This window comes from Amblyomma americanum, chromosome 7, assembly GCF_052857255.1.
Source record: "Amblyomma americanum isolate KBUSLIRL-KWMA chromosome 7, ASM5285725v1, whole genome shotgun sequence".
Lineage (NCBI taxonomy): Eukaryota > Metazoa > Arthropoda > Arachnida > Ixodida > Ixodidae > Amblyomma > Amblyomma americanum.
The window spans coordinates 23,058,204-23,084,497 of record NC_135503.1 but is presented as its reverse complement, the minus strand read 5'-3'; the positions used below and the strand labels follow the sequence as shown (position 1 = coordinate 23,084,497).

At 48.1% G+C, this 26,294-nt stretch overlaps 1 protein-coding gene and 2 pseudogenes across 2 annotated transcripts in view; 2 read left to right on the top strand and 1 right to left on the bottom strand.

Moving 5' to 3' along the window:
• Positions 1–1,163: 1,163 nt before the first annotated feature.
• The window catches only part of LOC144098681 (uncharacterized), a 198,242-nt gene continuing 173,111 nt past the window's right edge, over positions 1,164–26,294 (bottom strand). For both annotated transcript variants that reach the window (XM_077631493.1, XM_077631494.1), the window contains 2 exons: positions 4,878–5,152; positions 1,164–3,168 (listed from right to left, as the gene is read on the bottom strand). In XM_077631493.1, coding sequence (XP_077487619.1) covers positions 3,092–3,168; positions 4,878–5,079 — 279 coding nt within the window. In that variant the 5' untranslated portion in view covers positions 5,080–5,152 and the 3' untranslated portion in view covers positions 1,164–3,091. The remainder of the gene's footprint in view (positions 3,169–4,877; positions 5,153–26,294) is intronic.
• On the top strand, positions 15,688–16,905 carry LOC144097614 (very long chain fatty acid elongase 4 pseudogene; annotated as a pseudogene).
• On the top strand, positions 20,430–22,185 carry LOC144096997 (very long chain fatty acid elongase AAEL008004 pseudogene; annotated as a pseudogene).

Genomic DNA, 26,294 nt, shown 5'->3' with positions numbered 1-26,294 from the left:
TTACCCAAGCTTCCTCCTATTGGCTGCAGCTTGCGCGGCGCTCCTCCGAACTTACCTGAGTTGCTACCGAGTAACACGGGTAAATGTCCACACTTTTTGCCAACACTTTCTGTGCACACATTCTGTGCACACTTTCCGTGGACGCCACGCATTAGCCAAGTATTGATTACGCATTAAAAGATACTCTACGACTGTGCCTGCCCGCTAATAATTTGCACAGTGCAGCAGTTGCATGTGTTGTGTCATCTTGGCGTCCGTTGCACACCACGAACCACTTTTTAAATATTCAGACTTCTTTAATCAATGCTGCCAGCTTGGGCGCACAGTCTTCAACCAATCAGATGCGTCGAGTCGGGGGGAGGTGCGCTCGGACGCATCCACAAACCTTTTTTTTCCGCATGTTCTGGCCCCCTCCTCATTTTTCGGAGCACTCTCATACTCTACATGCTCTCCTTCTATGATCATCCGTTCTCATCCTCTTGCAGGAGACGCCAATACCGTGGGGAGGTACCGGCCACCTGGTAACCACCCCACGAATCACTTTTTGCACATTCTGACCCCCTATTCCTTCGAAGATCTTCAGAGCTCTTTCATTCGCTCCCCTCCTCCTTTTATAGGATTCTACGGTCGTCCCGCTGGGCCCCACGAACCTCTTTTCGCCAGTCCTGACCTCCTGCAAAAACTTTGGAGCGCTTTCACTCCACGCTTTTCCCCTTTGATCTTTCCTCCTCCTCGTCTTACAGGACGCCCCCAATCGGCCCGTTATTGTGGCCCACGAAGACTTTCACTCTCTCCTCGCTTTCCTCCTGCCACCTTTCCTCCTCATTCTCTTACAAGTGACGTGAACAATGCCCCGAAACTCAGCGAGCGTGCGTTTAGGATACTCGCTGCAGAGCTGAAGGAAACCTCAGGGCTTGGTGGCAGCCGTCACCGTCCCGTTGCAAAACAGATTTTTCTGGCCTCCATGCTTTAAACTTTCCGTAATTCGTCCGCGACCACCACCACCCTTCCCCTCTTTTTTATGAAACGTTTGCTGCATGGCTCAACTCGGGCACTAGCAAGCAACATACGCCGTCGCGTACGTGACAGTGCGGTTCGCCAAAACACCCAATCTTCGGACATTCTGCACGAACCGCACCCACGAAATAGAGACGACCACGCGACACAGACTGAAAAAATGTTTATTTCTCTCGTTTCTCTGTGTACAAAACACAACCAAAACCTCCAACAAGCTCCGCAGGCAAAGAGCACCGAAACGCAAACATCTTTTTCAGTTTTTTTTTCTTCTTCTAACTTTCAGCACACTCCCAAGGTGCCCGACACACTTCTCTTTACTCGCGCGACACACACAGGCCGTGAAGGAATGTACAGGCCCGCATATCGCTAATGCCACAAAAACGTCGCGACTCGGGTCCGCGATCACGCGCTTTCGCGAAAACACTTGATCTTCACAAGACACTTCAAACGAACACGTATACACACACGTGCTAGGTTTTTTTTTTCTTCTTGCCTTCGTGCGCTGAATTAGAGTAAATCAAAAGGAAACAGTTGAAGCCCCAGTCAAACGAAGTCTTTGCGTGCAGAGGATTACTTCGTTTAATCGGGAGCTTTGCTGAGTCATAAACGCTGTAACACGAGCAAAAAAGATGATTGAGCGGAAAGGAAAGCTGTAATTTTTTTTCTTTTCTGGGCTTCAGTCGTTGCTTTCATGCGCGCTTACGTAACATAATCCAACTGCGCATTTTGCGCATTTCGGATAATTGTGGCCCCGTACAAGTCGACTCCCCAGGCTGCAATGGCGCCCAGCAGTTATGAGGCTTATTTTCGTAAAAACATAAAGCGATGTCTGAATGCGTGCGCTGCCATTCCCACAGCACTGAATCTGGTGACATTTCGAAGAAAACACCTTTGCAATGAGATCTCTCGTTTTATGTTTTTTTTTTACTTTACGAAATGCTCTGTTAGACTGAGGTCGAAGCCAAGTTTATTCCGTTCTTTCGAGACTGCTATAGCACTGATTCTTGCGGCTACCAGCGGGGGAAACTTACTTGTTCTTTAGATAAAAAAAATTCGTTATAACGGGCTTCGTTTAATTGGGATTCAACTGTAACGCCTTTTTCACGAGTGCTACCGCATAAAACATAGCGGGCCGCGCTTTCACGTTGCGGTGGAAGGGTTACGGCCTTCGGACTTGAAATGCTACACTGAAGCAAGAATGGAGCCTGCACTGGTAAGCTTAGCGAAGACAAGTAGTTACAAACGACACGTAAATAAATAAATACAAAAGTGCATTAAGGGAAGGGTCCACTCCGCGGCAAGTGTCCTATGTGTCAAAAGCTGCCTTGTCGTGACACGTGCACGTGGAAAGGAGGAACTCTGGAAACGGTGCTTTTTTTACGCTTAAGACTCGTACTAATTGGTGAGCGCTATACATATAACGCCAGCAACGAAAGTCAGCTCGCTTGAGTCGGCTGAGGATCGGAAACAATAAGATAAGAAAACTGTGCACCTAAGAAAGGAAGGTGGGTGTATCAGCAAGCGTTGTGGAACACGTACTTAACACGCTGTTCGATTTTTTTTTTTTTGCGCCCACAGCGAGTGTATCATGTAGAACTTTCTTTGGTTCCTGTAGTTTGTCACAGCGGACTTTTGGAACATCCCGAATTAGAAACAGATAAAAACATTACCGTTCCGCAGAGTCAACCGACTCAAGCCCAGCCACCGATAGTATAGAGCTTCATTTTCAACAAGGACCGGATTCCAGCGGCGTATTGCCACCGCTGCGACCTGACAAGAAAGAGTCGCACCGTGGCTCCCATCCCCCCAGGAGCGCTTTTATCTTTTCTCCCATACAAGCACCGCTTCACTATAGGGCGTCGCTCGCGTTGAGTGGTGAGCCAACATAACAGCGATGATTCTAGCAATCCGTGCCAATGAGAATTTCGCCGAAGGCTGACTGCTGCTGTGTGGATGTGGTTGGGGACAGAACGTCTTCTCGAAGAAGCAGCCCCGGCCAGAGGGCAGTTCACAGGGAACGACTTTTCACCAACACAGACACCTCAGTTCCTGTGTTTCAAAGGGGGCAGGCACACTAGGACTTCGGCGGACCCTCCGATGATGATGGTTTGTCCGCCGATGAATCACCGGAGCTGCCGCTTGCTGACGGGTCTGCAAGTAAAAAAAATTGGCAGTGGCTTAACTTGGCTCACCCTGGAATTCAGGGAAAAGCAACCAAGCATCATTTGACCACGTGGCTATGACGTGGTATCACATGGTTTTACGACACCCCCATCGGATGCCATCACGTGGCTTCATATCACCCCATCATGTGGTCTTAATGTCAAAGGTCAACCAAAAGGTCACCCTCGGCCAAAGGTCAACTCGAGGTCAAAGGCCGACTATAGATCACAAGATCAGGTGTCAAGGGTTCGACACCAAACTCTACCACATATGGTCATAGACGGCTAACGTGGTTGGGTTGAAGGTCGTTCAAGGTCATTTTTCCGGCCTACGCGACGACTCCTTTATCTAGCGTAGGGAAGCTTTTCGCTTGAAAAAAAAAGAAAAGAAATGTGTGTTGTTAGGCACTTTAGGCGTTGACATGCACACCAGGCTGTTGCAAATGCGGAGCAAAATCGCCGTTTTTCTTGGTCACTCAAACGCAAGGATTGTTACGGCTAGGAACACCAATTTCCCAGCGCAATAGAAATGTAAGCATTTTAGATTTGGTCTAGACGTGTGATGTGGGCAGCTGCCATACGTGCAGCAGTGCCGGTTTTGTGATCCGTATTCTTTCATTATGAACGAATGTCCTCAGCATTCTATAAAGAGCCAGCCAATGAAGTGTAGCTACATGGAGGTTCCCTAAGATTTACAGTCGTAATTGAGAATCGCGTTCGGGTGCTGCTTCTGGGAATTAAGAGGTCAAGTAACTTCCTAAACCACAGCCGCGTTAGCGAGCCTTCCTTGCGTCCTGATTTGCCTACACCACTGCTTCTGTTTTTCCTAACGCGATCTAGCCCGCACAGTGTATTTGTTAGGTGACCTTTTTCTTGGGATGTCCTTCCTGGGTATTATGAACCCAATAGCGACTACTTCTCGCAGACATGTATACCAGTACGCATATTATAGCGCTAGTAATCAGCTAGTGAGGAATCTGTTATAATGAATGGTGAATAAGGCAAAAAAATGCGATTCTGGTCAAAGGAACGAGCGCGTAGTTTTGTAATCTGGATGTGTGCAGGTAGCGCAAAGTGAAAGGGAACACGGGAGCGTGTGGTTTAAGAATGGGCGGCCCCACGCGCATGCGCGGATAGAGCAGCCGCCCGTGCTTGCTGCGCATGCGCCTTTGCCGCCGATTCTCACCGGGTCTCGTCTGCAGCGCTTCGCGAAGCGGGGGGACCACGCACTTCCGTGTTCCCTTTCATATTGTCGCTACCTGTACTTCTATGGCGGCAATTGCAGAGTAGGGCATAACCCCGGGTCGACGCTTGGCCAACGTCGCGACGCGCTAAACCGTCGATTGCCGGTATTTTAGTAAAGTTATTCCTATCTTATCCTAGAGCAGGAGCACAATCGCATATAAACCGATCGCTCCCAGCTTTTGTGTTCGCGTTCGAATTGGGTTTCCTGTCAACGACAGTGCATCAGGCTAATATATGGACGGCTTGCAAGCCACGTCATTTGGCGCCATGATGATGGACCGCAGATAGCTTCCACCGTGCAAGTCGGAGAAGGTGGCGGCCCCAAGCGGATTCAATAAGCGCGCACTTTCACTGCGGTACTGGTATACCAAAATGGCGAGCGCTATGACGTCATTGCAAGCCATCCATACGGGCCTCCAGCATTCGCAACATTACACGCCGTCGCGGACTGACCGCTGCACGATAGCTTCTGGAAGCTGCAGGGCAGGGACGCGGTGCTGACGTTAGTGGCGCCCTCCTCGAGGATGTCGGGGAGGGCGTTACGACGCCCCGTGCGGCCCGTCTGCAGAAAGGCGTCGAAGCCCGGGGCTGTGCCGCCGCCTGCCGCGCCAGCGCCGCCCGTCGGATCGCCCACCGGCTGCTGCTCCACTTCCATGCTGCTACTTGTTCCGCCGCCCGACAGGCGCCGCTGCCTTCGCTGTTACTTCCTGCCGAAGGCGTCGAGGAACCTGCGCAGACAAGAGCGAGACAAATAAGACACGTTTGCGCGGTACACCTATACTAGCAAAGCGCACTGCTGGGCGATTTGGTACACGTTGAAGAAATGTTTGCAGGAAGACAGAGTTGGTGATTGGATAAAGGCATCGGTCCTCTCATCGTGTGCACGTCTTTTCTCGATCTCGTTAGTCACGTGTCACGGAGCCCGACACATTTCGAATTCAAGAACAGCCGCGCCTGTGTTGTCGTATTTGTGCATGTTGCACCCCTGGCATTACGAATAGGCGGTGAGAGGTGAGAAAAATGCCTCTCTAAATCCGCATACAGCTTTGAAACGTGGGGCGTACTAAACAGGAGTCACAGCCCACCTCTTTGCCTGCTTCGGTCGCACGCTTGGTAAGCTCTTCAGACGGGGGAAAAAAAAGAGAAACAGCGTCAGATCTGGAGAGCACCCCCCCCCCTCTCTCTTTTCCATAATCTTCTTCCCTCACGCCTTTTACTTCCTTTAGTTTCGTGCATACGCCCCCTAGCGCTGAGTATCCGACTTGGGTCTGTGCCTCTCTTGGCATGCACTCTTGTCCTTCCGTGGCTGCGGCACAACGTACAACGTGTCGTCACACTCTGTATTTGGTATATTACCCGTTCCTGCTCCAGCCCAGGATCGCATCTATTTCCAAGGAGGTTAATTCCTGCTGCTTCCTCACTGCGTGCACAGAAACGACGCGTCTCTCCCAAGTTCGGTTAGACTGTACGAAAGGAGTCCACAAAGGTCGGCCTCCTGTGCTATTACTTATAACGTGGCGGAATGACGGAACACGCAGTCGGGATTCCGGATGTTTCTAAGCACAGAGGAACACCTGAAGGGCAAGCTGTTCGCAACCGACGAAGAGGCCCCTAATGCGGAGCGCCGTTGGTATCGTTAACAGCCCCCACTGCACCTCATAGGAAGGCATTCAGATACTAACGCAACGGCGGCGGATGCGGGGCGTACACTCTCCGACGGAGCGCACCATATTGAAAACCGACACGCTGTACGGCTCCTGGAAAAGATGACACACCCCACTTTTGCTCTTATGTAACATCTTTCAGTTCCGTCGCTTAATAAAAAAAAGTTGCGATCCAGGATGGCAGACCGTAGTGAACATCCATCATGGAAAATCATTTGACATGTAGTGTTTGAGACGTCTCGGGCCGGGCGTACAAGTAACGGCCTCCGGATGTTCCATTGAAATTCCAGGTCAATGGCGATGCGGCCGAAGTTTAGAAACGGGCACAGATCAAAATACAATGGACAGAAAAAAAAAACACGCACTTAGAACACGCGCTATACGAATAAACCAAAGCATGCGTCCGTGCTTGCAATGGTGTGAGCGGGCGGTGTACGCCGATTCCGTTAGAGCGTGCCTCGAATTTCAACGAGAACGGTCGCCTGAGGCAGCGCCTTGGGAAATAACTCGCGGGCAGTCGCTGTTTCTCATCTTACCTCCTTAAGACAGCGTCCACCTCTTTCCACACACTCTTTCCCCCTCCCCCTCCCCCAACCTTCGTCACGCCTCTTACGTCACTGGCGCACGGCTTGACATCGAGCGTTCGGTCGCCTCGTTGAACGACTTTCTCCCAGTTGAACTCTCTGCTTTCCTTGGTCGATACCCCGAGGCTTTTCTGGCACAGCAACTCTGTCTCACGGCGTGCCTGAGGTCAATGTCGTTACCGCGACCGGCCAGTGGTACACCGTGACGCAATGCCCGCTTTCTTAACGCGCTCTGTCACGCGCCACAAATAACCAGCTTACGCACGGCTGAATTGTGAACGTGGGCTGCGGGGCGTCGGAAGTTTTTTTTTAAATTTCTTTTCTTTCTTCATTTCTTCCTCTTTAATTTTTTTCCATTACCCCGTACGAGCAATTTTTTATGAAAACCTATACAGACTCCGTCCTCACCTAGATGTCTCGTTTTCGTGAGCGAGGTTATTATAAATGCGCTGTACACACACAAACACACCTCTACGTCCCCGAATCGCTCGGTCCTCTCATTGACAAATTAAAACCGAAAACAGAACCACGACGAAGTTTCGGTGCCAAGTGCCCCCTTTGCGATCTCAACGTATGAGCGCTTCATTACCCGCGGCTAATTGGTCCAGAATTGCTGGGTATGCAGAATACGTGCACACGGGTCAAGGATAAGACGAAGGGCCCTGTCCACTGTCCATCCCTTGGGCTAAATGGCTAACCGGAAGTCCGCGCCTTTAAATGCAGTAGCAATCACGAATTTAGGAAAATGTATACAGTGCGCCTTTTGTTTATGTCCTCTCTTGTGCATTTGCTCTGGCCAACTATCCGTATCTAGCGGGGGTCGAACCCCCGGCCTCGTGTTCCGACTACTTAACGCACCGCAGCCACTGGCGCGGGTCGATAAAGCGTGTGTCCGGCGCGTGCTCTTGGAACAAAAGATGGGTAATTCGCGCGTTTTCTGCGCGGCGCCGCCCGGCTCATTGCGTTCGCGCCCGTTGCCACAATGGGCCATTGTCTGTGCGGTGCCCAACTCCAAAGCTGCCTCTCACGTGGTGGTGGCGAATACCACCTACGCGCACGCGGGCAGGTGCGCCATAGAGGCTCTCTGGAAAAGTTTCCAAAGTGCCCTTTTCCATGCGCCACCCACTTCTTCCATAACTGCCGCAGCCTAATGTTCTCAGCGCGAAAAGCACCTTTGCGATGTTAGAAATTTCTTTTTACTGAGACTGTAGCACACCTACCTTTACAGCGCTCTTAAGTTAAATGTACTATATACGTGGAACCAAAATTGGTGATACCGTAAACCAGCATTTAAAAAAAGATAAGTTTTAATTTTTTTCAAAATTAACAAGATCCATGTTCGAAAAAATAGAAAAAAAAATAAACTTTTTAACTTATTGGTTAAAGATTCTGAACATATATTGAGATATTCTAATCACAAATGTGAAATGACCTATGACAATGCTGCGAACCAAAAGTTACGACGATATTTCTGCGGTAATTTATATCTAAACATTGCATTTCAATCTTACAAGGAAGGAGGTTATGACGCCGTATAGTTGGATCATTTTGTCCTGAATATATTGTTTTAGTCAACCTCGCAGCCTACTGCCTTCAACATTTTGCCAATAAACCCTGACACACTGCCATCTGGGAGGCACGTTTAACCTCCATAGTTCCCAGCGTTGCCGACTGCACGCAACATGGGCTAAATTTGCACAATGTGCCTCGCATACTGGCGGCATGTGCAGTAGTCACTAAGGACGCCAGTCTTGTTGTCCCGTTCCTTGCTCATGATATTAAAGAAATACTGCAGCCAGTCATGCTGTTTCTATGTTGCCCCAGCAGTTTTATTTTAGGAGGTTGCCCGGGGCTTGCCGCTTCAGTATTTATTTTTGTTTGTTTTCGTACTTGTATAGTATATTTTTCTGGCGCACGTACAAGTCTTTTTGCTTCTGAATACAGGCACGCTGTTTTTAGCGTACACTTAACTGGACAACGCCATGAATTCCTTAGTTTAGGGGTTCTGAATATGTCAGCCACAGGGAACCCTAACAGCTTTCAAAAGGTGCTGAGGAATCCCATCTAGCTTGGCTTCTGTACCTTTCTGCATAAAATGCACACAATAAAGAGAATGACAACACCCCCCACCTCACTCGCCCAAAAAAAATGCCCAAATTCATGTAATAATGACTGGCTCTATATAAAAAAAAAAAACGTTGTGCCGCAAGAATTTAATGTACGACTAGTCCGAAGCTAAACTGGATTCAGGAAAGGTTGGGATGAAGATACCCGTTCATTTAGGCGATCGGAGAGCCCCCCCAAAAAAAGCGCCCAAGGAACCCAAATGTTCCGCAGAACCCGGTCTTAAAACCCCTGCTTCAGTCGTATATTTTGTGCGGCATTTTTAGCGTGTTTCTCAGGTCCTAAAACGCCTCCGATCACCTATTATTACTTCGTACCAGTTTTCTTTCATCGCAAAACAGTGGTGAAAAAAAAACAGAACAAAATAGTCCGCTTAGAACCAAGTATTATTACGGGAAGCGGTCAGAGCAACGCGCGATTCGCTGAAACACACGTGACTTCTTAGTCAGCCAGCAGTTGGCTCGTTTGGCACGGCTCACACTGATTCGAGGACACTGGACGGAATCAAGAGCTACACTCACTCTAAAATTAACTATAGAAGCTTTCGATCGTTGCGCTGGCAACATTAGGCGGCGGTGCGGGGAAAGGGACGGCGGTGCTGTGAAAACTATTCATTTGAATCTAGCGCCATCCATCATGCACTCCGGTATGCGTAAGCAGCTGGCAGAGCTGCAGTGCGAGCTACCACAGCAGAGTGCAGAATTCAGGCAGAGCACGCCATGAAGCGCGGCTGTGAACGAGAACGTGGCTTGGAACTCATGCGCTGGCAGCCAATGGCGTGCCCGTCCTCGAAGAGGTATTGCTCACGGCAGCACTCACGAATATGTAGCGCGAAGTTAATAGTTGTATCTGCCGACCTTGTTTCAGGCATGTTGTCGCGCAGTCTCATCCAAGAACGTTCGGTCACTGGCCATCGACTTATTGCCATCTAAAGGCCGGCGCGTTACACAGACAGTCAATGAAATCATTAACGATAGCACGCGCTCGGAACACCTAACCCATACAAAAACGTCCTATGGGCGTCTCTGGAAAAAGCTATGTCCGTCTATGGCCTTTTATGAACGTCTATAAGCACCTACAGAGGTGCTCATTGCTAGCGATTGAAAAATCTATGCCACTAAAGCTATAGCTTTGGAACCATACAACTGTCTTAAGCTCTCTATAGAAAAATATATCAGCCTGTACATACAGCTATAGACAGAAATAGGAAAGGTTTACAGCTATTTGGGCCAAAATCATATAGCCGGCCATAGGACATTTTTGTATGGGAATATAGAACTGCTGTGAGGCAATGCACACAGAATAAGCATCGAGAAAGATGGGACCTGATTGGGCCAGCGCATTAGATCTCGATCTACGCTGCGGTTCTTAACATGTCAGATCGTTCGGAATACACGAAAGGATGCAATTTTATGGCTTAAAACAGAGAGGAAATTTCAACACGGTTTTGCTGGCAGTTTGTTAGTCTTGGGGCCGTTGAACTAACCGCATACATGCATTACAAGGGCGGGCTGGCATGGCGCAAGAACCAGGATGCCCCACAGTCGGATACAACTCAAGAACAAAGCTTCTTTTCCCCGTCAAATGACCCCCTTCCAGCCAATTGCGTCCGTCGATTCTCATAGGCCTGTTAGCCTGACAACGCAGGGAGCGGCAGATGAAAGGGGATAATTCCCTCCTCCCATGATCGGGGATATTCGCCTTCATGCATTGTCATGACGCTCCCTGTATTGTCACGCTAGCAGATGCATGAGAATCGGCCAACGCCATCGGCTGGAAGGAGGTCATTTGACGGGGAAAAGCAGATATGTTCTTGAGATGTATCCGACTATAGTGAAGCGTCGAAAAGGTTATATTGTAATACGCGGCCCTCCTAACTAGCTCTTTTCGACGCTCGGTGTTGAAACGGGAAAATGCCTCAATCGTGTGGCGTACATTATTTCCAAAACACCAAGACGTGACTTCAGGGCTTCCTATGGAAGCGCCTCGAAAGCATCTCGACTCACCAGAGTAGTTACGGTTACTTCTAAGTATGCGAAATTTCAATGGGCAACGGACATTTTCACACATCCGCCTTTGACAATGTGTCCATTAGGTGCAGCGGGTTGGTACGTGATTCGCCGAGAGACAACCATCCGCGTTTGCTGTTCGGAAAAAAACGAAAACGAAAAAAAAATCAACACCTTCCGATTATTTCTTTTCTTTTTCTTCAGGTCAGACCTTTTGTTTTATGACACGTGCACATGAGGCGCCTTCCATACCACTACACAATGGCCGTCGTAGGTGAAGGCCATCTTAAATCGGTTCTTAAATTGCTACGTTGGACTTAGCCGTACAGAATTCCCAACACGATGCGGTTTCCCGCTCTTATGACCCTCTAAATGACAGGTGTCGAGGCGCGGGACCGAGGGCCCTGATGGAGCGGCACGCCACAGCCGCTGGTGACAAATGAACGCCCTTCGCCTTCCGCCTGGCTCGCATTACCGCAGTCCCTTGGCGTCAATTCCGCCAGGACCACTTGGGAATTGCGTTCGTGTTCGTTACTTCTTCGAGGAAGTCGTAAAAAGCACTGAACAGACATTGTTCCCTTCTTTTCCGCAGTCAGAGGGGAAACAAGAGGATAAGACGACAGGCAAGGTTTCGCCTGAACGTTTATATTTTCCAACGACATTGTCGGATACAACTGAAGAACGAAGCAGCAAACGCCCTAAAATTGAATTGCCACAAACAATGATACACACCTACTGTCATGCCGTCGCGGTAAACCGCCTTGCATCTGCTACTGACTAGCTGATAGCGGCCAAAATCGTCGTGCGAAGAAACGCGTAGCGAGCAAGAGAGTGAGAACGGTATGCAAACACACGGATAGTTTCACCGTATGCCCTGAAGCTTCACCGACACCTCCCTCTGTGCCTAATGTGTCAGTCTACGCGCGGTTCGAAAGAAAAGAAAACATGGAAGAAATACAGAGCAGGCGGGGAAGAAAAAGAAATGAGTAAATTGTGGCGTTTAACGTCTCGTTGCGACGAGTGTGTTAAAAGGGCCGCCGTAGAGGAAGGCTCCGGAATAATTTAGATATCAGATATTAGATTTCAAAGTGCGCTGAAATCGCACTACACACGGGCGTTTCTGTACTTCACTTGCATCGAAACACGACCCCCGCCGCCAGGATCTAACTCGCGACTTTGGGATACAGCTGAACGCTAAAGCCAGTCAGCCTCAGCGGCGAAACAGACGAAGAGGAGGCTCCCTCGATTTGTCTATGCTCTCTCTCTCTCTCTCTCTCTCACACACACACACACACACACACACACACACACACACACACACACACACACACACACACACACACACACACACACACACACACACACACACACACACACACACACACACACACACACACACACACACACACACTATATATATATATATATATATATATATATATATATATATATATATATATATATATATATATATATATATATATATATATATATATATATATATATATATAGAGAGAGAGAGAGAGAGAGAGAGAGAGAGAGAGAGAGAGCGTGTGTTGATGTATTTCCTCTATGTTTCCTGCACGCTGCGCACCCAAAAACACTGTTGTGAAACAAAAAGAAAAGAAAGGATGCGGGAAACTTTGCCCCTTTTATTTTATATCCTACTCAGGTGTATTTCGTTACACCCAAAGCCGTCCTTCAGCGGCTGTTCCTGTATAGAGAACGGGGTTGCTGGCGAAATCACGACGGGAAGGGTGAGGTGCACTTGCGCAGCGCAGGATGGGGTTTCAGTGTTAGTGGCTATGCATTAATAGAATAACAACGAAGGAAAAGACGTTGCTAGCCGCAGCATCTGCCATCGAAACCTGAAGCACCTGAGCAGCGGCTAGCGGAGATAAAAGGACAGGGAGAGAGAGAGAGGGGGGGAGGGGGAAGCGATAGTAAGAAATGATAAGGGTACAGGAGTAATATACACTATGTGCAAAAACAGCTGTTTTATTTTCTCGTTAGGAAGAGAGGGAGGGAGGATAATTTGTGTTAGCCTTTGTCAGTGGAAGCGAACAAACTAAAAAAAATAAAGGATGCTTTGAGATCCTCTTTTCCCTGCGTTGCTGTGCGCAGCCTTCCGCCGACCTTTCCACAAAAGCGGTGCTGTGTTGATCCACGCTTCCTGGACCGCATCACAAACACGTCGCCTTTGCCATTTTTGCACTCGCACTTCGGCGGAAATGCTGCTTGTGTAGCGTGAACAGAGATAGAAGAGATATAACAGTTGATTGCAGATAAGCAAAGGCAAGTCAGGGAGAAATAGAGACGGGTGTAGAGTGAAAACAGTGCAGGAGCGTGCACTCTAAACAGAAAGGAGTAAAAAGGGAGTGTGCTAGAGGTTTACTCTCGCTTTACTCCAATATAGACCTATGTGTGTTAGAGTGTAGATCGAACAAACCAGAAATGGGTCCGTATAAAGCGTCTTCAGAGAGTCTCACAGAGAAAAAAATCGCCGTGCTACAGTGCGCAGGGGAATTAAATGACGAAGCAGGGCAACATGTCCTCAGGCACTAGACAATGCGCCCGGCTATCAATACAGCCTGATGTGTATAATGCAGTATAAAGGAGATACTTTTCTTGTTGTCCGGGTAGACTGATGAATGAGGTCAGTGTCGCGGTCCTTTCAGACAACAGGCGACCGCACGAACTTGCGGTGGGCATTGAATATCACCGGACAATGAAACGAGGACATTGACAATAGTATGGCGGTGGTCTGTGCCAGACGAGAGACACGTTCGATTTATATCGCAGCCGCCTGTGTACAGGTTCCAAGATAGTAACTTGTTTTGATTTGTGAGCGACATATAAGAACCAGTATGGTGAAGAAAAAAAGAAAAGAAGAACGCGTAAGTTTTATTTATATGCTTCGTAACGTATACAGTAATACTGTGTTGTGCCCCTCAGCAGAAAAAAAAGAGAGTAAGAAAAGAAGCACACGGCATCCAAAAGCAACTCAGCGATGGCCGGTATGCCGCCATGGTACTACTCGACTATACCACCGGTCATACCACACGCAAGTCTTACAGGGAAATAAACACGTTTTTTTTTTCTAGTCAGATGGGTTTTGCAACTTAAGCGCTTATTGATAATATTTAAAAATTATCAGATTACTTTTTCTAATTAAACAATATTTTTTTGCAGAGCCTGAACGTACTTGTTTAGTTTCCTGATTTTCATTATTATCATTGCATTACATATAGGCACAATGTTTTTTTTTTATTTTTTCTTACGACGCCTGCAAGGCCTAGTTAACGCACGTGCATTACGTTCGAAAATGCAGTTTTGAATTATTATTTGCACTCATATTTTGACGTTGTCATTGAATACCACTAGACTACACAGGGATAACATTTGCACTCTGCTTACTAGCCCATTTTAGCTTTTCTCTGAGGCCTCCAGGTTGTACTTTAAGCAAATGCACACAGCTCATTGCGAACATTTCCTGTGTAAGGACTCTACAAGTGTGATCTTGTTCAACCACTGGCCTGTGGCATCTCCTCGCTGAGCAGATACTCCGCGAGGCATTGCTGCAAGAAGCAATATATATATATATATATATATATATATATATATATATATATATATATATATATATATATATATATTGCTTCTTGCAGCAATGCCTCGCGGAGTATCGCGGAGTGTATATATATATATATATATATATATATATATATATATATATATATATATATATATATATATATATATATATATATATATATATATATATATATATATATATATATATATATATATATATATATATATATATATATATATTAAGGAAGCCAACTGTCACCGAAACCAAGGTGCAAGTGGAATGTTTCTATTTTTTTATTTGTAATGCCAATGAATTGGTTTAAAGAAAATTACTTATAAAGCAGCAGAAAAAACAACAATGCCGCCGGTGGGATCCGAACCCACGACCTCCGAATATCGCGTCCGGTGCTCTATTCGGAGGTCGTGGGTTCGAATCCCACCAGCGGCATTGTTGTTTTTTCTGTAGTATAGTGTGGATAAATTTACCCGCCAGCGGACAGAAAGCTCAATAAGAAAGAGGAGGTAATGTGGAGAAAATTACAGACTGGGGTTTTTCCCAACCCGGTACTCTACAGCAAGTGGCACCCTGAAGTCTTCAGGTCAAAGTGGTGTAAATTTTGCGACGGGGCAGCAACTTTGGTCCACATAGTGTGGACATGTCCTACTACGTACGATAGCTCGCAAACTATAGAATCCTGGGAGGCTTTGCTCTGCAGCCCAGACCCTAGCGTCCAGCAGGACATCATCAGTCAAGCCCTTGCTGCTGCTGTGTCCCAGGGGATTCCGGCCGACGGCTAGGGGCGACGGGGGAGATGGGTTTATCTCCTGGCGTTCATTGGCTGGTGTTTCATTAAAATTGTTTCTCTCTCTCTCTCTCCAGTCATTCAGAATTAATTGCGAGTATGGTACCACGGGCAACGAAAGAAGGCGTGTTTCGGCGTACTGGTCGTGCACGCTGAGTGCAATACACGTATGAACACTTTTCTATTCGGTATGATGAATATTATGTGCACGGATAACGTTAATGGAGTTCAACTGTTCGATACAAAGTGGAGTTCATTATATCTGAATTTAAAATAATAGAGTTTCGCGGTACTAATTCGGACAGAGATGCATTCTGCATCCGCCATTCCTGTCGCTTCAGTGCCATATCGACGGTGCAGCGACAGGCTACAGCCCGCAGCCGTGTTTTTTGCCCAAGTGTTACCGGAATTTTCCTACACCATAATGCAAGCCGCTCGGTGTGCTGCATAAACCGAGAGCCATTAGCACTTTCCCCGTTCTCCTCGCTTAACGCTTCTACCTACGACAGCGCGTGCCTTTCGAAGAGCAGCATGCACAGTGTCAGAAAGACGCCTGTTCCATCAGTAGCGGCGGATGTCGACGGAATCCGCTTAGCCACTTCGCCTATTGATTTGAATCATGCATGAAGACCCCCCACCCCCGAGGAATTCTCTTCGACCGCAGTGTCATCGCTGGCACCGCAGAGTTCGGCCGTAGCCGCCTCCGCTAATGCAGAGCGCCGGCTCTTAATGAAGTTTATATGACTCGAGTCTAGCGCTTTCGTCCCCAGTCTGGAAGATCTGGTGAAACCCGGACTCACTCGCATGCTCTTACAAGCCGCCCCCTCTACAGACACTGTGTGAGTGAGCCCGTTGTGAAAATGTCAGCTCTCTCGTGGGTATCGCACGTCTGTGACCTTTACTCCTACGTCCTATCCCTCCGCGACCCGAGGATCCAGAATGGCATCCTTAGCGACGTTCGCTTTGTCTTCCCGGTGCTGATCGGCTACCTCTACATAGCAAAGATCGGCGGTCCTCGATGGATGAAAAACCGCAAGCCGTTCGAGTTGCGAGCAGCCATCTTGGCTTACAACTTGGCCACTGCCGTTGCGAACGCCTACTTCTGGGTCCAGTACCTGCGCCACTCGTACCTCGAAGGCGGCTACAGCCTCTTCTGCCAGGGCATCGACTACGAGGGAGGCCTCGACAGTGAGCACACGGCGGCCATCTTGGAGCTCAACTGGTGGTACGCCTGGGTCAGGATCGCCGACTTCACCGACACGTTCTTCTTTCTTCTCCGCAAGAGGAACTCGCAGATCACGTGTCTGCACGTCATTCACCACTTCCTGGTCGTGCTCAACTGCTGGATCTTCATGACGTTCGGCGGCGACGGTCAGACGCTCCTGGGCCTATGCGTCAACCCGCTAGTGCACGTCATCATGTACACCTATTACTTTCTGGCCGCCCTGGGTCCGTCGGTGCGGAGGTATCTCTGGTGGAAGCGGTACCTCACTGAGCTACAAATCGCGCAGTTTGTCGGCTTGATGGCGCACATGGCGATAACGCTCTTCTACGACTGCGGGTACCCGAGGCCGCTCGCGGTGCTGGCGATCTCCCAGGGCTTCCTGGGCCTCGCACTGTTTATCAACTTCTACGTGAAGACGTACTCTGCAGGAAAGAAACCGCTTGACCAGGAAACCCGGCGAAAAGTGAAGTCGCTTTGAAGTGCCTATCACAACGTGACCATAGTTTGTGAGGACAGTGTACTTGTGGTTTGTGACCCTTTAAATATGTGAACATTGTGTACCATGACATAACAGTCTTCGAACCGTCCCCCCCCCCCCCCTCTTAAGTCACACCTAACTTAGAGCAGGGCTACCCTTTTAATCCCTGAACAATATATGACCGTAAATCAGAGCAAGCGCTTACGTGACATGTTGATAGGCATTTCTATTTACTGACTTGCAGCCTTTTGCACTGCATTCTAGAATTTCGGTTTTGATATTTTAAAAACTATGTTCTCGTAAGAATTTTGCATCCGAAACAAAGTTATGTGCTTTTCCTGAGGGGTCGTCTGATCAGGCACGAATCAGACAACCGTAACTTAGACTGCACTTGCATTTCGAGTCAGCAAAAGTGTGAACACATGTTTATAAAGCAGCTACAAACTTACGTGTGTACCTACACGCAAGAAGGTAATGCGCTGTATTGAAACCCTTTCACGCCAAACTCCAGACAAACCGGCGGCAAACACAAACTGTAAAAATCACCCCAAACTCTCAACGAATGTGTTTAACTTTTCCACGTTCATTGAAGAAGTAACATAAATCTGGCCGAGTGCGAACTAAACGCGTTTTTTTTTTCTCCCTGTCTGATCTGTCTCAATAAATGTTTTCACCACTACCATCACTTTGCATATCTGCTTGCACTACAACCTTCGTCCATACCACAAGGTTAGCTTTGAAGCCTTGTGGTGAAACACTTTCGGCACCCCTGAAAGTGCAAGGTTCGGGAGAGGTCTGAGAAAAAATTTCTCCTCACCCTACAGACAGTTTGAGCTTCGGGGATGCTTTAAGTGCCCCACTGCACTTGGCCAAAACTTGACGAAGACTGTAATTTCACACGACATACGACTGACCGAGCACCGTAAGCGGTGCATTTATCGTGTCATATCTACAGCCCCGTTACTTCCAGCGCACTAGCAGCGTAATTAGGAGTTTGAAATAGCGTCATAGGCGCTTTGACGAACAGCAGGTAAGAACGCCTTTAAGCTACACTTATATATACCGTATTTGCGCGCTTATTGTCCACCCTTGGACACAATCCAACTCTTAATTAAGCCCTCACAATCGGAAAGCTGATTTACCCTCATGTTGTCGGTACCACTTACATGTAGGCAGAAACACTCAGCATTTTCGTTATTGCACAGACAATGGGTCAGTTTGCTATGAGTCCAAGTTATACAACCTTTGTCCGTAAAATTCTGAGACTGAGTCCATTAAAAAATGCGTTTAACATTGAAATCACTTGTGCAGCACCCGTTCGAAATAGTCTCCCTTGCAGTCTATACACAACTTCCAACGCTTCTTGAGGCCTTAGAAACAGTTGGAAAGCGCTTCTTTTGGCAGGGCTGTCAGCTCCTTTTTCGTGGCGTCTTGAATGGCCTCCACGCTCCCCATACAGCGACCTTTTAGGGCTCCCTTCACACGAGGAAACAGGAAAAAATCGCATGGGGAGAGGTCAGGCGAGTATGGCGGATGGGGAAGTACAGTAATGCTGTGCTTGACGAGAAATTTTGTCACGCTGAGAGCAGTGTGCGGACTTGTGTTATCGTGGAGAAGGCTCCATTGTCCAGATGCCCAGAAGTCAGGGAGACGGCGTCGCAGTGCATCACGCATGTGTTAGAGCACGCGGATATAAAACTCCTGATTCACCGTCTGCCCTTGTGGGACGAACTCGTGGTGTATGACACCTCTTGCATCAAAAAAAGCTATTGGCATCGTCTTTGTTTTGGTCTTCTGTCACCTCACCTTTCTCGACGCCGGAGAGCTTGTGGGCCGCCATTCGGTGCTCTGCCTTTTTGTTTGAGGATCGTATTGAAAACGCCATGTTTCGTCTTCAGAAATGACGCTGTCAACGACTGCAGCACCCTTCTCTGCCTCGGAGAGCAAATCAGCGCTCACTGATAACCGCGTGTCCTTCCGGTCCTGTGTGAGGGAGTGCGGCACCAGTCTAACATTCAGATTTCGTTTCCCCAAGTTCTCACGCAAAATTTGGTGGCATGTTGCCTTACTAATGTCTATAGCATCTGATAGCATGCGGACTGTAATGGTGTGGTCTTGCTGTACGATTTTCCTGATCCGAGCCACGTTGTTTTCATTCCGTGAGGTTGAAGGGCGCCCCTGGCTTAAATGTGTAGTCTTCCACCGGCGCTCTCCCCGAAACGAACCTCTTGTGCCACTCGAAAACTCGCGCCCAAGATAATGTCTCGTTGCCGTAAGCGTCACGAAGGAGCTCATACGTCTGTGTGGCTATCTTGCCAAGCTTCACAGATAATTTTATGTTTACACGCTGTTCGAGGTGGACGTCCATCTTTAAACAGTCACTCACAGTAGAATGCGCAGACGACTAGTGACAACGTATTTTTCTACATGTAGTGCCATCTAGCGGCTGCCACAGCAATTGAAATAAATAGCTCAGGTTAGCTCAAAAAGATGGTGCTATACATACGCACCAACATTTGTTTTGGAGAATCATTTCTAGAGAAGAAAACAAATCATTCTCGAAGCTTTAGGGACAAAGGTTGTACTTTCAGATGCTCAATCCCACGATTAGCCCACGACCTAATTCAATCATCGCAGTCACACCCGTTAATCGAATCTTCGTGATCGGTGTCCAAAATTTTGTCGTCTTCGGTTCCATACAGCTTATTAACGAAAACTCCTTCAACTCTTGGCTCTTGAGTGCAGTGCCCGCAGAGGTTAACCACCAGCCTTCAATAATCAATCGGCGCCACAGCGCGTCGATGGGGATTGCGGGCGCTTTATGAGGAGGACGGCGCGCAATGCAGTGAAACCGACACTCTCCCAAATTTTGCACGCAACCCGCAATCCTGCATTTTTACGGCATTTTTTAAAAATTCCTAGCACGGAAAATGCGCGCAAAAATGCAGTACACTTCGAAGGTTTTCATAGCGCCCGTTATGCCAGCACACAAATCTGAGAGGGAATGCGTTTTCTCGCCGATAATTAATTTACCAGCGGTCACTAAACCCGTGAGAACAGCGGGCGCTGATAAAGAAAAACCGTATAGCGTCGACGATGACGCACTAAGCCAGCCGACCACACCCTGGAGGAGAAATGCAGCACCGTGAGAAATTCTTCCCGACGGCCCGTCGCACAAGGAAGCGCTTCTTCGACGGCTGTTTTTCGACACACGTAGAGCGCTTTGCTTCTTATACTCGTCTGACCATTCCTCCTCTTCATCTTTTTTTTTGCGTTATTTATCCTGGTTAGCGTGCCTTGCATCGCACGTCGCAGTGTCCATGGAATGCGTATTCGGAGTGTGTAGAGAGAAATTAGTGACTGGTCTGAGTTGAAGCGTGTCAATGTGTGGAGACGAAAGAAGAGGCGAGCTCTCACGGCCGGTGAAAGAGCGCGACGCGGGGGAATTTTGCTCCCACGCCATCCGATTCTCCATTCAAAGCACTGCCGTTCTTTCCCCGTACGTACGTAATTTGCGTCGCCAAGCTGATTGCGACAGACAGAAAAGCAAGAAACGCACACCGCTTTCATTTCTGTTCACTCCTTTTCATCAGTGTCTCGCAGAGGCTGCTCCATCGAAATTCAGAGCTCTTAAGAACTGATAAGCAGTTCCCGCAATTGCTGTGTTTTGGTCAGTACCGTCGCGAGCAGCATGGGCATCACTTCCTCCCCTTCATCTCATTGTTAGTCCCGGACCTTCCTGCTCTCTCTATAACCCTCTCGCCTTCAATATATAAATATACTAGCGTTGGCGGGCGGACCATTGTCTCCTAATCCAGTGCGCTGCGATTCCCCCGACCAGACGAAGCAGCGGGCCCAACAGGAGAGGAACAATTGCTTGCAAGGCACCCCAAGGCCAACCTCACAACAGCTGGGCAGACATAGTCCGGCGGCACACACTGGCAGGACATGGCATCGCTTCAGAAGCTCAAGCTGGCGTCGCCACTGGTCGAGTGGTACGACTACTTCACGTCGCTGAAGGATCCCCGGACGGCGGGATGGGGCGGCATAGAGGACGCCAGGCTGGTCTTTCCACTCCTGGCGGGCTACGTCTACTTTGTCAAAGTCGCCGGGCCTCGGTGGATGAAACACCGCAAGCCGTTCGACCTCAGGTGGGCAGTGCTGACGTACAACGCGCTGACTGTAGTGGCCAACGCCTACTTCGCTGCGCGGCTGATCAGTCTCACGTACTTGGGAGGGAAGTACAGTCTCTTCTGCCAGGGCATCAATTACAACTCGCCCGACGAAACGGACATTGCCATCTTGAGGCTAGGTTGGTGGTACTGCTTCGTCAGGATCGCCGACTTCATGGACACCGTGTTCTTCGTGCTGCGCAAAAAGAATGCGCAGATCACCTTTCTGCACGTCATCCACCACTTTCTGGTCGTGCTCAGCGGGTGGATGTACATGAACTTGGGCGGCGACGGTCATACGGCTCTGGGCGGGTTCGTGAACGCCTGCATCCACGTCATCATGTACTCCTATTACTTCCTGGCCGCCCTGGGTCCGTCGGTGCAGAAGTACCTCTGGTGGAAGCGCTACCTGACCAAGCTGCAGATCGCCCAGTTCGTGGGCCTCATGATGCACATGTCCATCACGCTGTTCTACGACTGTGGATACCCGAGGCCGCTAGCTCTGATAGCGCTGTCCCAGGGATTCCTGGGTCTGGGACTCTTCATCAACTTCTACGTGCAAAGCTACTTGAAGCCGAAGAAGATAAAGGCGGAAGTGGAGAAACACGTGAAGAGTGGTTAGACGCGGGCCTGCTGGATTTCAGGGGCCGAGGACACCAACAAACATCTTGTAAAGTTACAACGAGAACGTCATGTCGGTGCATAGGCGAGCCGTAACGATGAACCACGCCTGCTACAAAAAATGTGCGGAGGATTCCCAGGGACGCGCATGGTGTTATACATACTGAAGTCAATGTTGGGACATCACCAACTATGATTTATTTTGCGATGATATATGACGAGAAGATTGCTTGCCATCAAAGTGCTTCGTAAACATCCGACGGTCACATCAATTTTTATTATACAAGTGAGTGTTGCTAGTTCATGTTATATTTGTTTTTGCCTTGTAGATAGTATTCCTGTACTGTACAATGCCGCTGTATTGAATAAAGCAGCTTTTGGTTTCTGTTTGGACTCTAATAGTTTGTTTGAAACAACTACAAGGACACATTGCTTGTCTTATTTAGGTGAGAGAAGCGTCGCAGTTTATCGTAGCAATACCTTACTGCAAAACAATCTAACGACAAGATGTCGAGGTCGCAGCGGTATGCCTCCAACCCTTGGTCGTCGTGCACGTCAGAGCAAAGTATGGTTTCGACGTATTCAGTGTCTTCCACGCCGACATCGAAACTACAAATGAAACAAAATAAAAACAAATATCCAGCGGCCATCTGGATCGAAGACGAGGGCGAGAAAGAAAGCCTCCCCTGACCTCATGTGTCCGTATGGAGTCAAACGGCACCGTCTTTGAAGGAACGAAGTCGCGGCACTTACGCATACACAAATAAAAAATAATAAAGAAATAATACGCCAGCTGACACGCCGAAAGCCTCGAATATGGCAAGATGACAGCACAATGCTGTGAACTCAAGCAGGAAGGTTATGAGGTTATGGCGTGCGGGTTACGAACACGTCTTCAGAGTCGAGTTGTGGCACTTGAGTTGGCGACGAATAATAAGAGGCAACGTACTCTATAACGGTCGCTACCAGAGCGCTCGCATGGAGGGACAGGATTAAGCGGAAAGATAGTAAACGTGGTTGCACAAGCGGGCTGCCTGTTTTTTTCGTAGCAGTGGACGGAGGTCACGAGAGCATGCTAAGAGGAAAAATAACCGCGCGCTCATGTACGCCCCTCGGTTGGACGCGACACTTTTCGAAGACTTGATGAAGGAGGAGTGCTGACACAACGCCAGCACTTACAGATTTCGCAATACGCTCAAGAAAATGCATTCAGACCGAGAGATGACTGCGTCAGGAGCAGTACGCAATGCAACAACGAAATAGCAGCTCTCTTGGTGCCAAGCGCCTGCAGTCATGACGCATAGCAAGATGAAAGCTAGGCTGCAGAGAAGCTGTTAACAAATGGAGGTGCCTTTACGATTTGACATCGAATTTATGGTACACATGATGCGGCGCCTGACAGTGCCGAGAGATCGCGAAGGTTCTGTCAGCTTATTTAAGTGCGTTACAAAATAAAGAGTAAAAGTAACAGTTACCAAGCATAGGAGGCTGCGAAACCAAAGCCGAAATTGAGACGTAACTTTTTTGTCCTTGTCAGCTCCATGCAGTAACGTGGCCATTATGTCAATAAATGCGCATGCATCTTTTCCAAAAACCGAAAGCGTAATTAGTTAGCTTTACGTTCCCTGTCCCGAGAACTCAAAATCTTTCTTGTTGCCGCTTATCCTCGGCTTCTTCACTTGTGCTGCCCCATCGACAGCGACATTGCCTTAACGCTTATTTCTGCAATTACATTTTATCCTGTGCGGGCGCACACGACGAACAATAGCTGCATCGTCCGAAGACTAGCAGCTGAAGCTGGCATAGATAAATTATAACCGAATCGCTCTTGCTATCAATTATTCTTTTAAGTCAATCTTCTTGTTAGCGGAAAGAAAGGTCAAACATTCTTAAAAAGCGGCCGAGCTTATTAAATGCTTTGATGGTAGCTTGTACAATGCCTTTCAAAATTAAGAAAGAAAGGCTGTCTCCGAAACAAGCAAAAAAAATGCACACAAGAAACTACATCTGACCGGCTCAAAATCATATTTGCATCCGGGATCTCTTCTAGGCGCGTGGTATTTTGAGGCAGAACCGCCTTGCTTTTCGTCGCAGGTATCTGTTTCATCACTTCCCGCATTGGGAGTGAAGAACAGTACCACAAGGTCTAGCCATTATGCGAACTCGAACGAAGGTACATTCTCAAGGCGTGCAGCGTCGACTTGGGAGTGCGGAGAATAGGTTCTCATAAGTTTATTTTCTCTTCGCCTACACATCCAGCGTCTTCATTGCATGCGAGACGCGCAAGGGCGAACGTGCGCTGCATTGGCCACCGCAATGGCTCGCTGATGCGCCATGACGGTATATTGATGCCGTTGGTCTTCTGGGACGTCCTCACCACTGCTTTTGCATATTAACGCGACGGAGGGTTATGCAACGGCCAGCACACACACTTACACAGATTTTTCTTCGCGACGCTTTGTATCTTTGTGTCAACTTGTTCTTCATGGTTGCTTGCTACATAACAATGAAGAGACCGCTTCGCCATGTCATCTCTGGAACCGCCGTGCGCAAGTTGCAGGGGTTTTGGTGTGCTGTGGCATCACTGACACGTAAGCTGGACCCATCCGTTTGTGCTCTCCTAAGGCAACTCAATTCAATTTCATCCCCCCCCCCCCCCCCCACCTTTAAGAAGCGGTAATGCGAATGCACTAACGTTAAACTCAACGTTAAAGCTCTTTATCGCTTCCCTCATACAATGGTTGAGGAGTCGTCCACTCTCTTTCACAGCTACTGAGCCTTATCTTTTCTCACGACCTGCTCCTCCTCATGCTCAAAGCCAATAGTATGTGCTCGCCATCCATAGTATGATCGTCATCATCGTCATTATCATCATCAGACTAGCCACGCCCACTGCCACACAAAGGCCTCTCCCATATGCCTCCAAATAACCGTGGCCTGTGCTAGCTGTGGCCAACTTATCTCATTCGCCCACCTAACTTTCTGCCACTCCGTGCTACGTTTGCGTTCTCTTGGAATCAATCATGTTACCCTGACATACGATCGGTTATCATGGCTTCGCATTACATGTCCCGTTCATGTCCATTCCTTTTCTTAACCTCAGCTAGGCTATAATTAAATCCTGTTTGGTCCGTAACCCACTGTGCTTTATTCCTTTCTCTTAACGTGAGCCGGTGCGCCTATGACGGTGCGGGCGGGGCACTTTCATTTTTATTTCTTTTCAGAAGCCTAACCTAATTTATATGTTCTATATTTATTCCTGTAATTCTCCTTTTCATAGGTCACTGCGTTGTCCTCAATCTAATTTTCAGCCTTTAGTAACGTTAACCTACAAGTTCTCGCCCCATATGTGAGTATCAACGAACATTCAAAGCAAGAAAAGAAAATTTTGTTAAGCGCCAGGTTCTCTGGAATTAGCAAAGAGAATTTGTGCGTGTAATATTAACTCCGAGAATTAGTTGCGCCTATATTTTTTTTTCATAATTAGGAGCCCTCTGTAAACAAACACTACCACCCTAAGCACTGGCACGCACTCCGACGCTGATTTCCAGGAATCGACTGGAACTCTCCGCCAGACAGCGGTTCATTGCTAGAAAAATGCCGTACAATGGCTTCCGCTTCCGAAGCTCCGACAAGCGTGCAAGTCGCCCCCCTTTGTCTATGCTTTTTCTTTACGACCTATCCACAAGGACCTTCCTTTCTTTTAATACACTTCTTGTGCCCAACTATGCGTGCCTAACTGCACGTAATTATTTTCTTCTTAAGACGGAAGGGCTCCTCATCTGCATGCCTTAGTTTATCCGGCCTTTGCTATCTGGCATTGCACAGAATAGTTGGATGCACGATTACCTTAGCTACCCGAAAAAAAAAGGAAGGAAAATAATCAATCAGGGCGTGCCATGTTAGCCCCCGCCTAGTGACCTTCAACAAAGATTAATTATGTGTCCGGGAATACCGCCTTTCCCCTTCTAGTTACGGTCGGCTGATTTCATTGTCTGTACATGCAGTCACTTGTTTGCGGTGCAGTCGCAGTTGCCGTTGTTCACCGAATAAAGACGGGGCGAAGAGACCTCGAAAAAAAAGAAAAAAAAACACTAGAATAAAGAAAAAGCTTCCTCCTTACCGTCTTCGGTGGCAAGAAGCGTGGAAGGCGAAACACTTCAGAATTGTCAAGCGCTGCTATAACGCGCGAACAGTTAGTTAGTTAGTTAGTTAGTTAGTTAGTTTGATGGCGCAAAAGCAACTAAACGCTACGATGCGCCATAACGCGCGAACAGTTTTTATCAATTCTGGGACGGTATAATACAATTCCATTAAGATTCAATTCTTTTTTTTTGTTTTTGCTTTCAGTAGCTGGCTCAAGCGAGTTAACATTGCGGGCACTATCTTCAGCATGGTGCATTAGTTTAGCTTAGTTTATGGGGGTTTAGCGTCCCAAAGCGACTCAGGCTATGAGAGACGCCGTAGTCAAGGGCTCCGGAAATTTCGACCACCTGGGGTTCTTTGACGTCACTGACATCGCGCAATACACGGGCCCCTAGAATTTCGCCTCCATCGAAGTGCGACTGCCAGGGCCGGGATCGAATCCGCGTCGTC